We start from the raw sequence: 16,436 nt of genomic DNA, 5'->3' as shown, positions 1-16,436 counted from the left end.
GGGGAGAAGAGATGGGGGGGGAGAAGAGATGGGGGGGGAGAAGAGATGGGGGGGAGAAGAGATGGGGGGGGAGAAGAGATGGGGGGGGAGAAGAGATGGGGGGGGAGAAGAGATGGGGGGGGAGAAGAGATGGGGGGGGAGAAGAGATGGGGGGGGGGAGAAGAGATGGGGGGGGGAGAAGAGATGGGGGGGGGGAGAAGAGATGGGGGGGGGGAGAAGAGATGGGGGGGGGGAGAAGAGATGGGGGGGGAGAAGAGATGGGGGGGGAGAAGAGATGGGGGGGGGAGAAGAGATGGGGGGGGAGAAGAGATGGGGGGGGAGAAGAGATGGGGGGGGAGAAGAGATGGGGGGGGAGAAGAGATGGGGGGGGAGAAGAGATGGGGGGGGAGAAGAGATGGGGGGGGAGAAGAGATGGGGGGGGAGAAGAGATGGGGGGGGAGAAGAGATGGGGGGGGAGAAGAGATGGGGGGGGAGAAGAGATGGGGGGGGAGAAGAGATGGGGGGGGAGAAGAGATGGGGGGGGAGAAGAGATGGGGGGGGAGAAGAGATGGGGGGGGAGAAGAGATGGGGGGGGAGAAGAGATGGGGGGGGAGAAGAGATGGGGGGGAGAAGAGATGGGGGGGAGAAGAGATGGGGGGGAGAAGAGATGGGGGGGGAGAAGAGATGGGGGGGGAGAAGAGATGGGGGGGGAGAAGAGATGGGGGGGGAGAAGAGATGGGGGGGGAGAAGAGATGGGGGGGGAGAAGAGATGGGGGGGGAGAAGAGATGGGGGGGGAGAAGAGATGGGGGGGGAGAAGAGATGGGGGGGGAGAAGAGATGGGGGGGGGAGAAGAGATGGGGGGGGGAGAGAGATGGGGGGGGGAGAAGAGATGGGGGGGGGGAGAAGAGATGGGGGGGAGAAGAGATGGGGGGGGAGAAGAGATGGGGGGGAGAAGAGATGGGGGGGGAGAAGAGATGGGGGGGGAGAAGAGATGGGGGGGGGGGGGGGGGGGAGAGAAGGGGAAGGCTGAACCGGTCCGGCCGATGAGAAGAAGCCGGGCCGAAGACTTTGGGCGTGGCCCGCCCCCAGCAAGATGCCGGATGGGTGGGTCCCGCCGAAGGAAGAGGGAGCTGACTGGAGCTGAAGGTTGGGGGGGAGCCGGAGCGGACCAGGAGCTGGGGTGGGGGACACAGATGCGGATGGCAACGGAGCGGGAGGTGTGGGGGGGCAGCGGATGGCAGCGGAGCGGGAGCTGGGGGTGCGGGGTGCGAGAGAGCCAGAGGGAGCGTGAGCTGAACAGGGGGGTGGGGGGGGAAGCCGGAGCCACAGCCAGAGCAGGAGCTGGATGAGGGAGGTGCAGTCCGATCTTCCCCGCCCCAGTGAGCCCATTCGGCCAGGGCTAGGGGCGGCGTGCTTCGGGCCCCTCCCACACAGTTTCGGGCACCTGGTGCTACTGCATATGTGCGTACACTGTAGCACACATGTGCTGAGGTCCCGGCACTGTTTTCAGCGCAGGAACCTGGCTCCGCCCCCCCACAGCTTGTGCTGCGCCGCGTTGAGGGCCTGGATCGACCTGAGGGAGTGGAGAATACCGAGGTAAGTTTTCGGCGCGGTTTTGAGCGCGGAAATCAGGTGTGGCTCGCAGGGCTGCGCCGTTCTATGCGCGGCCCGAAACTTGACCCCCTCAATCTCAACTACTGTGAGGTCTACCTAGGTGATCAGCTAGCATTACAAAACATATTTGGAATTGAGTCACTTTAGTTAAGGGCCAGGGGCAAAGCGGGGCAGGGAAAGAACAAAAGGGAAAGGTCAGTGATGGGGTGGATGGCAGGTGTGATTAAATGGCAAACGGGATGATGGTGCAAGGCAAAAGGAGGTATTTTTATCCTTCAATTCAGATTTTACACTTGAGGTTTTCCTTTTTAGCTCAATCAATCTTCAAAATTCAGACAACATTCAAAAATCATTCAAGCTTCACTCTCACTGGTTATGCCATCTGATCCCTTCAAATCAACTACAACCTTCGAGCAGAGAAAGTTCAAAGGAGATTTAATAGAGGTGCTCATAATTATGAAGAGTTTTGATAGAGAAATCGTTTCCACGGGCAGGAGGGTCAGTAATCAGAGGACACAGATTTAAGATAATTGGCAAATAAACCAGAGGAGCAGTGATATTACGCAGTGATCTGCCTGAAAGTGCGATGGAAGAAGATTCAAGCGCAACTTTGAAAATGAAATTGGAATATATATACGAAAAGGAAAAAATTGCAGGGCTATGAGCAAAAGGCAGTGGAGTGGTACAAATTGGATAGCTTTTTCAAAGAGCAGGCACAGGCACGATGAAGCGAATGGTCTCCTGCTGTGCTGCAAGATTCTACCTGCTGCTATACACCATTACGTATTTCATTGACCGAGACCAAATGAAGGGTATAATTTGAGTTTGAACGAAGGGCGATACAAACTCCACACTACAATAACACTTCGTCGTTTCAGCAGAATTAGGAAAACAGCGCAGTACCTCGTTGCTTTGTGACTGTAGACACTGTTGATGCTTCTGTGACAGTGGGCAGTGAAGCAAGTGAACTCTCACTGCTGGGAGTTACAATTTGGATGTCTATTCCTGACTTTTCCTGGTGTGTAGATGCAAAGCCATTTGTTTTTGGACTAGGTGTTGCAGTCATTGGTTCGGCAGGTGATGAATTTGAAGGAAAGACATATTCCTGGAGAAGGGAAGGAAAAACGCACATTACTTGTGGAGAAACATTGTAGCACAAAACAATGGTTTCTCAGAAAAAAAGATTGTAGGAACAGCTTTTGAGGATGACTACTACCCTAGTGAAATACTTTTCCATTTTATTTTTGTACTGATATATCATTTTAAGACATATAACTTTACACACCATCTATTCTATTATTTAGGTATTCTGTTATTTTAGGTCAAATGCTCTTATTTACATGGGTGGATGTTACTCTGTTGCTCCCCCTGGTTGATGTGGCATTTCACTGGCACATAAAACCACCCGCCCCCCCCCCCACCATGCCACACCAGCTGTGCCCCCTGGCAGCTTTGGTTTAGACTTCGGAGCAGGTTACCCATAGGTCAGCTCTACAGTGGCTGGTGTACAACATTGAAAACCAAATAAAGGGGATGGGGAGAAAATGTCTCGAGAAGAAAAATGCTTAAAGAAAAAAACCTGTAGCAGCAGTAAGATATTTAAAAATACCTCTTGGACACTGGTGTTGCTTTCATTTAAATTGTGCTGTAGATTTCCTTTACTCACTCTCTCCAAAGGGAGAACCTTCACAATATTGTTAGCCTCTTGCTTTGTTTCATCACTCCACACTTCCTGCTGAGACCCATTAACCAGAAAGCTTGCATCTGAAGGAGCTCTGCTTTGAATTCCAGCAGACTTATCCTCCTCCTCATCACCACCAACCTCACTAGCCTTCACTGAAGACATATCAAGATCATATTTAGAGTCCCACAGCTCCTGATCCTTGCTGGAACTTCCCGAATTCCAATCAGTAATGGGTATTTCCTTATAATCTCCTGTGGAGTCTGCCGCTATAGAACCATCAAAGCTGAGGTCTTCGCCATACAGATCTTCCAGGTTACCATCCCCCTCAGCTGACATCGACTCTCCTTGCATCCCTATGGAAGGCCCTCTACTTTTAGAACGGGCTTCCTGCAGGCTTGACCTCGGAGATGATGACCTCTGCACAAAGGCCAAGTAAGATTCTACAGTGCTCGTCTTCTTTGGCTCACACTCATTCTTATGCTGGCAGTTTATAATGTAACAGCGGCCCTCAAACATCCACGCCAAGTTACAGCCAGGAAAGTCACAACAGGCTGATATACATTCGGACATTGAAACTGCTGGAGGAACTCGCAGGATTTTGGTTGTCTTTAGGTTGGGAGAAACTATAGCGTCTAAATACCGAGCTGTTTCACTGCAATGATCCGATAGAGCACCTGTGAAAACATTATAAACCACAGATAAAATTACAAATTGTTAAAATCTAAATGCATATGACAGCATACTGGGCTCCTTTACTGCAGTGTTGTATTAGAGAATGTGTTGGATTCATTGGTGCTGAAATTATGCCATGGGAATAGTATCGCAGGAACATTTGGATGGGTAATGTCCCGACATTGCACTCCTGGCAATAAAAGAAAGGACTTGCATTTATACAGCGCCTTCACAAACTCAAGACATCCCAAAGTGCTTTACAGCCAATTAAATACTTTTTGAAGTGTAGGAATTTAGGAACTGCGCACTGCAAGGTTCCACAAATATTAATGACATAATGACCAGATAATCTCTTTTAATGATGTTGATTGAGGAATAAATATTGGCCGGAACACATGGGACAAATCCACTCTGCTTCAAATAGCACCATAGGCTCTTTTACATCCATCAAGAGGACAGATGGGTCGTCGATTGAACAAATCATCTGAAGGATGGCATCTCCAACAGTGCAGCATTCCCTCAGAAGTGTGCACTGTCTCTAGTCACTGGTGGTGGGATTTGAACCCACACTTTCTGAAACAGGGCCAAGAGAGCTCCCACTGAGCCATAGAAGCTTTGCCTGTTTGCAGCTCTTGGAAAGTGTGGATAATAGAATCATAGAAATTTATGCACAAAAGGACCCAATTCAGCTCATCGTGTCTGCACGGCCGAAAAAGAGCTGTCCAGCCTAATCCCACTTTCCAGCTCTTGGTCCGCTGCTTTGTAGGTTATGGCACTTCCAAGTGCATATCCAAGTACTTTTTAAATGCAGTGAGGGTTTCATCCTTTCAGGCAGAGAGTTCTAGATCCCCGCCACCCTCTGGGTAAAAATACATTTTCAACTCCCCTCTAATCCTTCGACCAATTAATTTAAATCTATGCCCCCTCGTTATTGATCTTTCTGCTAAGGGAAATAGGTCCTTCCTATCCACTCTATCGAGGCCCCTCAATTTTATACACCTCACTTAAGTCTCTCCTCAGCCTCCTCCGTTCCAAAGAAAACAACCCCAGTCTATCCAATCTTTCCTCATAGCTAAAATTCTTTTTCAGCCAGCAGACATGATGGGCTGAATGGCCTCCTTCTGTGCCATACATTTCTATGATTCAGTAGTGACTATACTTCAAAAATGTCTTCACTAGCTGAAAAGCGCTTTTGGACGTCCCAAAGTCATGAAAGGCTCTACCAAAATGCAAGTTCCTTCGTTCTTTTATCCTAAGAGCTTTTAATTTAGTTGCAATTATCTTGTAAGGCGCTGTATTCAACGTTTACTGAAAGCCATGACATTGGGAGGGTCGAGTTTCCTGTGGTTCCATTCTGCCTTTGGAATTGCAATGAAGCAGCATTCCTGCCTGCCCCTTGGTTGCATCCCTGGCCCCAGGAAATGGGCTGGGGGGCAACAGTATTTAAATATTTTGGATGGACAGGGCACTGGGGCCATTTAGGTTGTTGCGAGGACATATGCCTTAGGTTGGGGGGGGGGGGGGGGGGGGGATAGAGGGAGAAATCATTGTGGATCCATTACAGAGGGTAGGTTGTCAGGCTATCCTGGGCAAAGATTTGGGGGGGGGGGGGGGAAGAATTCTGCTGGTTTGCCCGATTCAATCGAGTGCAGAGCAATCAATTACATCAGGGAAACTGGGCTTTTAAAATTGAAACTACCTCAGCCCATCTGCTGCTGAAACCCTCAACCATGCCTTTCTCACTACACTCCAAAAGTATTGGCTGTAAAGCGCTTTGAGACATACGGGGGTCATGAACGGCGCTATATAAATTCTCTTTCTTTTCTTCACCCTCTAAACTTCAGCTCATCCAAAATTCTGCTCTCCATATCCTACCCTGCACCAAGTCCCACTCGCTCATCACCCCAGTCCTTGCTGACCTACATTAACTCCCAATACTCCAACGTCCCAAATTTAAAATTCTCATCCTCATGTTCATGTTCAAACCCCTCCATCGCCTTACCCCACCCTATCACTGTAACCTCCTCCAGCTCTACAACTTCCCCCTCAAACTCCATATTCCTTTGACTCCAGCATCTTGCACATCTTCATTGGTGGCAGTGCCTTCAGTCACCTAGTACTCACACTCTGGAATTGCCTTCCTGAACCCCTGCATCTCTCCCCCGTCCCTTAAACCCATCTCTTTGACCAAGCTTTTAGTAACACCTCTAAGCTCACCTCTGGTTCATAAGAACATAAGAATTAGGAACAGGAGTAGGCCATCTAGCCCCTCGAGCCTGCTCCGCCATTCAACAAGATCATGGCTGATCTGGTCGTAGACTCAGCTCCACTTACCCGCCCACTCCCCGTAACCCTTAATTCCCTTATTGCTTAAAAATCTATCTATCTTTGACTTGAAAACATTCAATGAGCTAGCCTCAACTGCTTCCTTGGGCAGAGAATTCCACAGATTCACAACCCTCTGGGAGAAGAAATTCTTTCTCAACTCGGTTTTAAATTGGCTCCTCTGTATTTTGAGGCTGTGCCCCCTAGTTCTAGTCTCCCCCACCAATGGAAACAACCTCTCTGCCTCTATCTTGTCTATCCCTTTCATGATTTTAAATGTTTCTATAAGATCACCCCTCATCCTTCTGAACTCCAAGGAGTAAAGACCCAGTCTACTCAATCTATCATCATAAGGTAAGCCCCTCATTTCTCGAATCAGCCTAGTGAATCGTCTCTGTACCCCTTCCAAAGCTAGTATATCCTTCCTTAAGTAAGGTGACCAAAACTGCGCACAGTACTCCAGGTGCGGCCTTACCAATACCTTATACAGCTGCAGCAACACCTCCCTGCTTTTGTACTCCATCCCTTTCGCAATGAAGGCCAACATTCCATTTGCCTTCCTGATTACCTGCTGCACCTGCAAACTAACCTTTTGGGATTCATGCACAAGGACCCCCAGGTCCCTCTGCACCACAGCAGGTTGTAATTTCTCCCCATTCAAATAATATTCCCTTTTACTGTTTTTTTTCCCCCCAAGGTGGATGACCTCACACTTTCCAACATTGTATTCCATCTGCCAAACCTTAGCCCATTCGCTTAACCTATCCAAATCTCCTTGCAGCCTCTCTGAGTCCTCTACACAACCCGCTTTCCCACTAATCTTAGTGTCATCTGCAAATTTTGTTGCACTACACTCTGTCCCCTCCTCCAGGTCATCTATGTATATTGTAAACAGTTGTGGTCCCAGCACTGATCCCTGTGGCACACCACTAATTTCCAACCGGAAAAGGACCCATTTATCCCGACTCTCTGCTTTCTGTTCGCCAGCCAATTCTCTCTCCATGCTAATACATTTCCTCTGACTCCGCGTACCTTTATCTTCTGCAGTAACCTTTTGTGTGGCACCTTATCGAATGCCTTTTGGAAATCTAAATACACCACATCCATCGGTACACCTCTATCCACCATGCTCATTATATCCTCAAAGAATTCCAGTAAGTTAGTTAAACATGATTTCCCTTTCATGAATCCATGCTGCGTCTGCTTGATTGCACTATTCCTATCCAGATGTCCCGCTATTTCTTCCTTAATGATAGTTTCAAGCATTTTCCCCACTACAGATGTTAAACTAACCGGCCTATAGTTACCTGCCTTTTGCCTGCCCCCTTTTTTAAACAGAGGCGTTACATTAGCTGCTCTCCAATCCGCTGGTACCTCCCCAGAGTCCAGAGAATTTTGGTAGATTATAACAAATGCATCTGCTATAACTTCCGCCATCTCTTTTAATACCCTGGGATGCATTTCATCAGGACCAGGGGACTTGTCTACCTTCAGTCCCATTAGTTTGTCCAGCACTACCTCCCTAGTGATAGTGATCATCTCAAGGTCCTCCCTTCCCACATTCCTATGACAAGCAATTTTTGGCATGGTTTTTGTGTCTTCCACTGTGAAGACGGAAGCAAAATAATTATTTAAGGTCTCAGCCATTTCCACATTTCCCATTATTAAATCCCTCTTTTCATCTTCTAAGGGACCAACATTTACTTTAGTCACTCTTTTCCGTTTTATATATCTGTAAAAGCTTTTACTATCTGTTTTTATGTTTTGCGCAAGTTTACCTTTGTAATCTATCTTCCCTTTCTTTATTGCTTTTTTAGTCATTCTTTGCTGTTGCTTAAAATCTTCCCAATCCTCTAGTTTCCCACTAACCTTGGCCACCTTATACGCATTGGTCTTTGATTTGATACTTTCCTTTATTTCCTTGGTTATCCACAGCTGGTTATCTCTTCTCTTGCCACCCTTCTTTTTCACTGGAATATATTTTTGTTGCGCATTATGAAAGAGCTCCTTAAAAGTCCTCTGCTGTTCCTCAATTGTGCCACCGTTTAGTCCTTGTTTCCAGTCTACTTTAGCCAACTCTGCCCTCATCCCACTGTAATCCCCTTTGTTTAAGCATAGTACGCTCGTTTCTGACACAACTTCCTCATCCTCAATCTGTATTACAAATTCAACCATATTGTGATCACTCATTCCGAGAGGATCTTTTATGAGGAGATTGTTTATTTTTCCTGTCTCGTTACACAGGACCAGATCCAAAATGGCTTGCTCCCTTGTAGGCTCTGTTACATACTGTTCTAAGAAACAATCCCGTATGCATTCTATGAATTCCTCCTCCAGGCTACCCCCTGCGATTTGATTTGACTAATCGATATGTAGGTTAAAATCCCCCATAACTACTGCCGTTCCTTTTTCACATGCCTCCATTATTGCCCGCCCCACCATGAAGTTATTATTTGGGGGCCTATAAACTACGCCGACCAGTGACTTTTTCCCCTTACTATCTCTAATCTCCACCCACAATGATTCAACATTTTGTTCATTGGAGCCAATATCATCCCTCACAACTGCCCTGATATCATCCCTTATTAACAGAGCTACCCCACCTCTCTTCCCTTCCTGCCTATCTTTCCGAATCGTCAGATACCCCTGTACATTTAATTCCCAGTCCTGGCCACCTTGCAACCATGTTTCTGTAATGGCCACCAAATCATACCCATTTGTAATGATTTGTGCCGTCAACTCATTTACTTTATTTCTAATGCTGCGTGCATTTAGGTAGAGTGTTTTCATCCTAGTTTTTAAACCATGATTTTTAGTTTTTACCCCTCCTGCAGCCCTTTTATATTCAATGGCCCTTTTTGTTTCTTGCCTTTGGTTTCTCTGCCCTCCACTTTTACTCATCTCTTTTCTGTCTTTTGTTTTTGTCTCCTTTTTGTTTCCCTCTCTGTCTCCCTGTATTGGTTCCCATCCCCCTGCCATATTAGTTTAACTTCTCACCAACAGCACTAGCAAACACTCCCCCTAGGACATTGGTTCCGTTCCTGCCCAAGTGCAGACCGTCCGGTTTGTACTGGTCCCACCTCCCCCAGAACCTGTTCCAATGCCCCACGAATTTGAATCCCTCCCTGCTGCACCACTGCTCAAGCCACGTATTAATCTGTGCTATCCTGCGATTCCTACTCTGACTAGCACGTGGCACTAGTAGCAATCCCGAGATTACTACTTTTGAGGTCCTACTTTTTAAATTTAACTCCTAGCTCCTTAAATTCATCTCGTAGGACCTTATCCCTTTTTTTACCTATGTCGTTGGTACCGATGTGCACCACGACAACTGGCTGTTCTCCCTCCCTTTTCAGAATGTCCTGCACTCGCTTGGAGACATCCTTGACCCTTGCACCAGGGAGGCAACATACCATCCTGGAGTCTCGATTGCGGCCGCAGAAACGCCTATCTATTCCCCTTATGATTGAATCCCCTATCACTATCGCTCTCCCACTCTTTTTTATGCCCTCCTGTACAACAGAGCCAGCCACGGTGCCATGAACTTGGCTGCTGTTGCTCTCCCCTAATGAGTCATCTCCCTCAACAGCACTCAAAACAGTGTATCTGTTTTGCAGGGGGATGACCAGATGGGACCCCTGCACTACCTTCTTTGTACTACTCTTCCTGCTGGTCTTCCATTCCCTAGCTGGCTGTGGATCCTTCTCATGCTGTAAGACCAACTCACTACACGTGCCACTTATGTCATTCTCAGCATCGTGGATGCTCCAGAGTGAATCCACCCTCAGCTCCAATTCCGCAACGCGGTCCATCCAATTTTTCCTTGCACCTTCTAAAGTTGCCTTAGGAAGCTTTATCCTACATTGAAGTCGGTATATAAAGGCAAGTTGCTCTGTGTGTTGAGCCTACTCCTGTTAATTCAACTTCATTTTTGCTTCCCAAAAATTAGAATTATCTAGAAATTCAGATTAAGCAATGAAATAGCACAATAGGTCTTTTAAGTGCAATTCAAAATATCCGGCAATTCAGATTGTGACTTAGCATTAACAGGAGCAGACTGCATAGGAAATTGAATCATGCTCTTCACGGTAGCTATACTTCCAAAAGCGTGGAGGCCCCGACCTGCGAGAGACCATCAGCGGCAGGTCGAGGCCATAAAAGGAGCGGCGTGTGGAGGCAGGCCACTACAAGGTACAGTACGAGCTGGTATAGGAGGGCAACGGCAGCGAGGAATGACGTCAGCAAGGTCCAGGTCGGTGATTGGAGCGAGGGCAGATACAGCAGGAGCGGCGAGGTTGGGGCGAAGGAGCGGTGAGAGATTGTGGAGGGATGTGATTGGGGCCCAGGGGAGGCGTGAGTTCGGGGCCAGGGGCAGCACGGGCCAGCCCACACTGTGATATGTGTGCGCACTAGGTCCATGCAGCAGAGCAGGTCTCCAGTTGTCTTGGGGAATCCTTGCCACTGGACCAAGACCTAGCTCTGTCAAGCCCGTCCAGCCACCACATTTTTTTTTTTTTAATTCACACACAGGCATCTTCCACCCTCGAGGATGTAGTTCGGGTTCTTCATTCAAAACACCTGTGAACACATCCTTTTTTTTGGTGTGGAAGCAAGTCATCCTCGCTTCGAGGGACCACCTTTGAGGATGATGACGACTTCTAATGACACCTCCAGACAGTAAAATACAGATCTGATTTCGGCATTAGCCCAGTCACAATCACAATGAGAATCTCACAGATGGTGAAAACAAGTAGGCAAGAAAGCTTATAACATTTGAAATTCAGTCACCCTTGCACATTTTGTGCTTGCCTCAGCTACCACAGCTGCTACGTATTTCCATTTCTGTTTTAGTCTTAGAGCAAAGAGTAGCTGTATAAGGCAGTTTTCAGGCAGGTTCACTTCCTGGAATAATAGTGAACAGCCTGCTGTGAAAACAAAATATTCAGATGCAGAACAGTCAGACCAACTAGACTATTAGCCGACGATACAGCCATTTCTAAACAAACCTTATCAATGCGCCTTTATTGTTTTACTCTTAGTGTTTGTTCAGGATACACATTTGTAATGCTCAAGGTGATAAGGCCGCTATCATTGAACATGGTCTTATGCTCGCTCACCTGTTCAAGCCCGAGACAGGTCTTTGAAGCAGTTAACTGTTACTCCCCATTATAATTTCTGGTTTACGACCGTTTCATGAAGGGACTTTAAGGTGCAATGGAGCTAGGTAAAATAAGAAATGTCAACACATGTAGAAATTTCAATAGCAAAAAAAAAAATCATGCTGCACCCGGAAATTAAAACTCCTATTTGTACCAGGATAAGCAGGGGTGCTAAATGTTGCTACGCAATAATCTGAGGACAGGAAAAATCCCGTCCTGCATCGGGTGGGTACAAGTCTGCATTTCATTATTTGGCTTCACTGTTCCTTCAATAAATATGTGGTTGCCCTTATGCTATTGTTTGCAAAACAAACTGAGAACTACCAGTCTTTATTGCATTAACAGTGTACATAACCATTTTCACAGGAAATAGACCTGTGCTAAAGAAGGCAATAGACTGATCACAGCCTATTCTGTGCTAATTGCAATTTTTGAAAAAATATACAAGGGTGGATATAATTATGGATATGGTTAAGTTACTGACTGATAATCCGGAGGCCTGGACTAATAATCCAGAATGCAAGTTCATATCCCACCAGGGCAGTTTGAGTATTTGAATTCAGTTTTAAAAATCTGGAAATAAGAAACTGGTATCAGTCGGATTGTTTTAAATATCCAACTGGTTCACAAATGTCCTTTTGGGAAGGAAAGCAGATGTCCTTACCCAGTCTGCCCAATATGCGACTCCAGTTCCATATTAATGTGCATGATTCTTAACTGCCCTCTAAAGTAACCTTGCAAGCCACCTGGTTGTATCACTATCACCTCAAGGGCAACTAAGGATTGCCAGCCTTTCCCTCATCCCAAGAATGAATTTTAAAAAAAACATGTATCCAGTAATCTATTTGTTGGGTTTTTTCCATTTTCCACTCTTCATAATGATGCAAAGGTACCATTGCTGTTTTGAAATCTTCCTGCAACTTGGCTATTTGATAATTCAGGTCAATTCCTATATACTTGGTGCATCAGACACTGCTGTCACATAGAAACATAGAAAGTAGGTGCAGGAGTAGGCCTTTCGGCCCTTCGAGCCTGCACCACCATTCAATATGATCATGGCTGATCATGCAACTTCAGTACCCTATTCCTGCTTTCACTCCATACCCCTTGATCTCTTTAGCCGTAATGGCCATATCTAACTCCCTTTTGAATATATCTAACGAACTGGCCTCAACAACTGTCTGCGGTAGAGAATTCCACAGATTCTCAATTCTCTGAGTGAAGAAGTTTCTCCTCATCTCGGTCCTAAATGGCTTAGTCCTTATCCTTAGACTGTGACCTCTGGTTCTGGACTTCCCCAACATCGGGAACATTCTTCCTGCATCTAACCTGTCCAATCCTGTCACACAACACTCTGTCCTTCAACTATGCACTTTTCACAGTGGTTGAGAACGGAAATTGGCCTTTTATCTTGCCTGTTGGTCTTCATGTATCATCCAATCTGAAAACAAAGACTAAAAGGAGTGCAAGAGCTATCCACAAACATAGTAAGCTCACCGCTGCATATCACCCAAATGTGTCACGGTAGAATGATGGACAGCTCTATCAAAGGCAGCACATAACCATTTGAAAAATGGCTCAAGGAAGCAGACATACTTGAAAGTTAGCTCATCTGTGACATGCTAAGGGGTTGAAAAAGAGGTGTGTCTAGGATCAAAAATGCTTAACTTATCATGTAAAGTTTCAAAGGCCTGTGACTTTGACTATCACCTTCTATGCTGCATCATTCTGTGCTTCTGACAACAGCTCCAGATTGAACACAGCTCCAAACTGACCCTGTGCAACATCTGACAGTCTTCCCTCTTCAGATTGATCTGTGCAGGCCAAGCAAACAACTCATGTAGTGGCAGGTGGGCTGACCATATATGCTTCAATTCCCAGAGTCAGGTTTATTCTCATCAACTGTTGGAAGGAGAAGCTGCCTTTCAATGGAATCGGTCACATAGCAACAGGCAATAATGGAACTGAACATCAATTTCTACAAAAAAAAAGTCAGCAAGGGCAAAAAAGGGAGTGTTTCCTCAAGTAATCGGACCACTTTGGTGCTAAAAAGATGGAACCGAGTACTTTCTAAATGGTGAAAAGCTAAAAACAGTGGAGGTCCAAAGAGACTTGGGGGTTCCAGGTACATAATCATTAAAATGTCATGAACAGGTACAGAAAATAATCAAAAAAGCTTGTGGGATGCTGGCCTTAACAGCTAGAGGACTGGAATACAAAGATTATGCTTCAGCTATACAAAACCCTGGTTGGACCACATCTGGAATACTGTGAGCAGTTCTTGGCACCACACCTTAGGAAGGATATAATGGCCTTGGAGGGAGTGTAACGTAGGTTTACCAGAATGATACGCGGACTTCAAGGGTTAAGTTACAATAAGAGATTACACAAATTAGGGTTGTGTTCCTTAGAATTTAGAAGGTTAAAGGGTGATCTGATCGAAGTTTTCAGGATATTAAGGGGAACAGATATGACAGAGAGAGAGAGAAACTATTTCCGTTGGTTGGGGATTCTAGGACGAAGGTGCATAGTCAAAATTTAGAGCCAGACCTTTCAGAAACATTTCTACACACAAAGGGTAGTAGAGATTTGGAACTCTCTTCCACAAACAGCAACTGATGCTAAACCAATTGTTAATTTTAAAATCGGAGACCGATAGCTTTCTGTTAACCAAGGGCATTAAGAGATATGGAGAAAAGGCGGGGATATGGAGTTAGACTGCAGATCAGCCATGATCTCATTGAATGGCAGAACAGGCTCGAGGGGCTATATAAGACATTATTTTTTGGGAGCAGGATCAGTTGTGGTACTGGGGATCATGACCATGTAAAATTAGCTCATGATATTTCACAGAAAATTAATCCTAGAATATGTGAAGTAAGGAAGCGCCATTTTATTTTGTCAAAATACAAAGACATTTTTTAAGGTTTCCATTCAAGCAGCTTGTGATATCATTCTAGTTATATATAAAATGGTTCCAATACATATTTAAATAACAGCAACCACATCCTCTAACAACTTACACTAAATATATTTCTTTGAAGTAATTATAGGCCCAAATTTCCCCCTCCGGTTTTTTCAGCGCACTTACCTGAGGTGCACCGACTTTCTGCTCTCAAAACGGTGCCGAAAATGTAGCTCAGTATTCTCTCCGCTCCGTGGACCGTCCTAGCCTTGGCGTGGCAAAAGCAGTGGTGGGCGGAGCTAAGGCCGTGCTGCTGAAACAGAGCCGGCAGGGGGATGGGGCTAGGGCCCAGCGTCTGTAAGAGTGCCAGCAGCAATGCGCATGCACGTCGGAGCATTCGCGCATGCGCAGTAGCTCCTCCCATGATTGTGATGATGATGCCTGCAGCGTGGGACCCAACATGTCCCTCGCCCCTATCCCGGGCCGAGTGGCCTACCGCACAGGTCGACCGCTGCTTTCTCGCGCTGAGGGCTACAAGAAGTAGGGGGGGGGGGGGGGGGGGAGAAGAGTTTTGATTGGGGGAGGTGGGGGGGGAGGGGAAGAGAAAGAATCTTTAAAGATTTTCCATTACTTTAATATCTACCTATCTTTACTAAAAATTCCCCATCTACAGTATCTTACATCTCACCCACGATTGCATAGAATTCTAAAATATTACTAATTATCAGAGTCACACTATGCAATACCAAAATTTAAGTTTACATTTTGACATGTTTTTTTTGTTAAATCTAACATTTTAAATTTCTAAACGTAGTCAAGGCAATTTTTTGGTGCTGCAGAAGTCAAAATCCAATGCCGCACACGAATCCATTAGGTGAGAGCGTTGGTACTCTTGATCTATTATTTACAAAGAAAACCCTCCCCTTGCTTAAGTGGCCCTTATACTTCAGCCTTCATTACAAGATAATTTTTATTCTTGTAAAAAAACCCATACTCGGTTTAATCAGGCTGATATCACCTACACCCTGTCCAGTCTCGCTGCTTGGAATTTTTTTAAAAACTAGCTTTCCTATCATAACACTGTCATTTGGAGACTACCTGCGCTGATTTCTTAACTCACCACAAGGGTTTTCTGTGCGGCTACAAGTGGCCACATACGCTGGCCTAAGTTAGTTTGGAACAACTATTAAGCTATCCAAACTGGGTTAAGTGGCCAAAACAGGCTTAGGTGGCTGGTAACGCCCCCTTTTGAAAAAAAAACTAAACTATAAAAAATCCTAACTAACTTACGCTGGCGCAAATTAAATGTGCAGAATGGGGATTTTTAAAATACTCCAGAAAAATCAAGTTGCTCCAAAAAAAAGGAGCAACTCCTGGGGAAATTTGGGCCCTATATGTGACTGCAAACTGGATCACAGGATATAGGAACATATAAAAATGATATCCTGGTTATACTTCTTGTCTGGCATTAGCGTGGTCACACCACAACGAAACAACACATATGCTACAATGCAGCTTGGTATCGGTAGTTAGACCATCTGTAAGGGCTGGTCAGGAACAGATAGCATTGTGCCTTATCGTCAATACAGAGCAAAATTTAAACTTAACACTTTAAAAGAACTCAGACTCTTTAAATTTCTAGGTGGCAACTGTGCCTCAGTGATGGCCCTCTTGCCCTAGAGTCAGAAGGTTATGGGATCAAGTCTCACTCCCGAGACTTGAGCTCAAAATCTAGGCTGACACTCCCTGTGCAGAATTGAATTACTGAAGTCTTTCGGATGAGCCAAAGGCCCTGTCTGTCCTCTTAGGTAGACATAAAAGATCCTATGGCACTATTTCGAAGAATAGCAGGGGGGTTCTCCACAATGTCCTAGCCATATTTATCCCTCAATCAACATCACTAAAACAGATGAACAGATTATCTCATTGCTGATTGTGGGAGCAATGCGCAAATTGACTACTGCGTTTAATACATTACAACAGTGACTACACTTCAAAAGTACTTCAATGGCTGTAAAGACATTTGGAAAATCTTGTAGTCGTGAAAGGCGCTATATAAATGCAAGGTTTTTTTTTAAACAAAGAGCAACTCTCCCA

General features: G+C 45.8%; 2 protein-coding genes across 3 annotated transcripts in view; one reads left to right on the top strand and one right to left on the bottom strand.

The window, feature by feature from the left end:
• Positions 1–16,436, top strand: part of acot13 (acyl-CoA thioesterase 13) — a 220,355-nt gene that overhangs the window by 101,064 nt on the left and 102,855 nt on the right. The gene's annotated exons all lie outside the window — the stretch shown is intronic.
• The window catches only part of LOC139264333 (dyslexia-associated protein KIAA0319-like), a 128,061-nt gene that overhangs the window by 102,625 nt on the left and 9,000 nt on the right, over positions 1–16,436 (bottom strand). For both annotated transcript variants that reach the window (XR_011593324.1, XM_070880617.1), the window contains exons 3-4: positions 3,204–3,952; positions 2,498–2,699 (exon numbers count right to left, since the gene is read on the bottom strand). Coding sequence is in view for 1 of the 2 variants with exons in the window: in XM_070880617.1 (XP_070736718.1) it covers positions 2,498–2,699; positions 3,204–3,952 (951 nt within the window). In the remaining variant the exon portion in view is untranslated. The remainder of the gene's footprint in view (positions 1–2,497; positions 2,700–3,203; positions 3,953–16,436) is intronic.

The sequence above is a fragment of the Pristiophorus japonicus genome, chromosome 5 (genome assembly GCF_044704955.1).
Source record: "Pristiophorus japonicus isolate sPriJap1 chromosome 5, sPriJap1.hap1, whole genome shotgun sequence".
Classification (NCBI taxonomy): Eukaryota; Metazoa; Chordata; class Chondrichthyes; family Pristiophoridae; genus Pristiophorus; species Pristiophorus japonicus.
The sequence above is the reverse complement of the archived record's forward strand: the minus strand, read 5'-3'. Positions and strand labels throughout refer to the sequence as shown.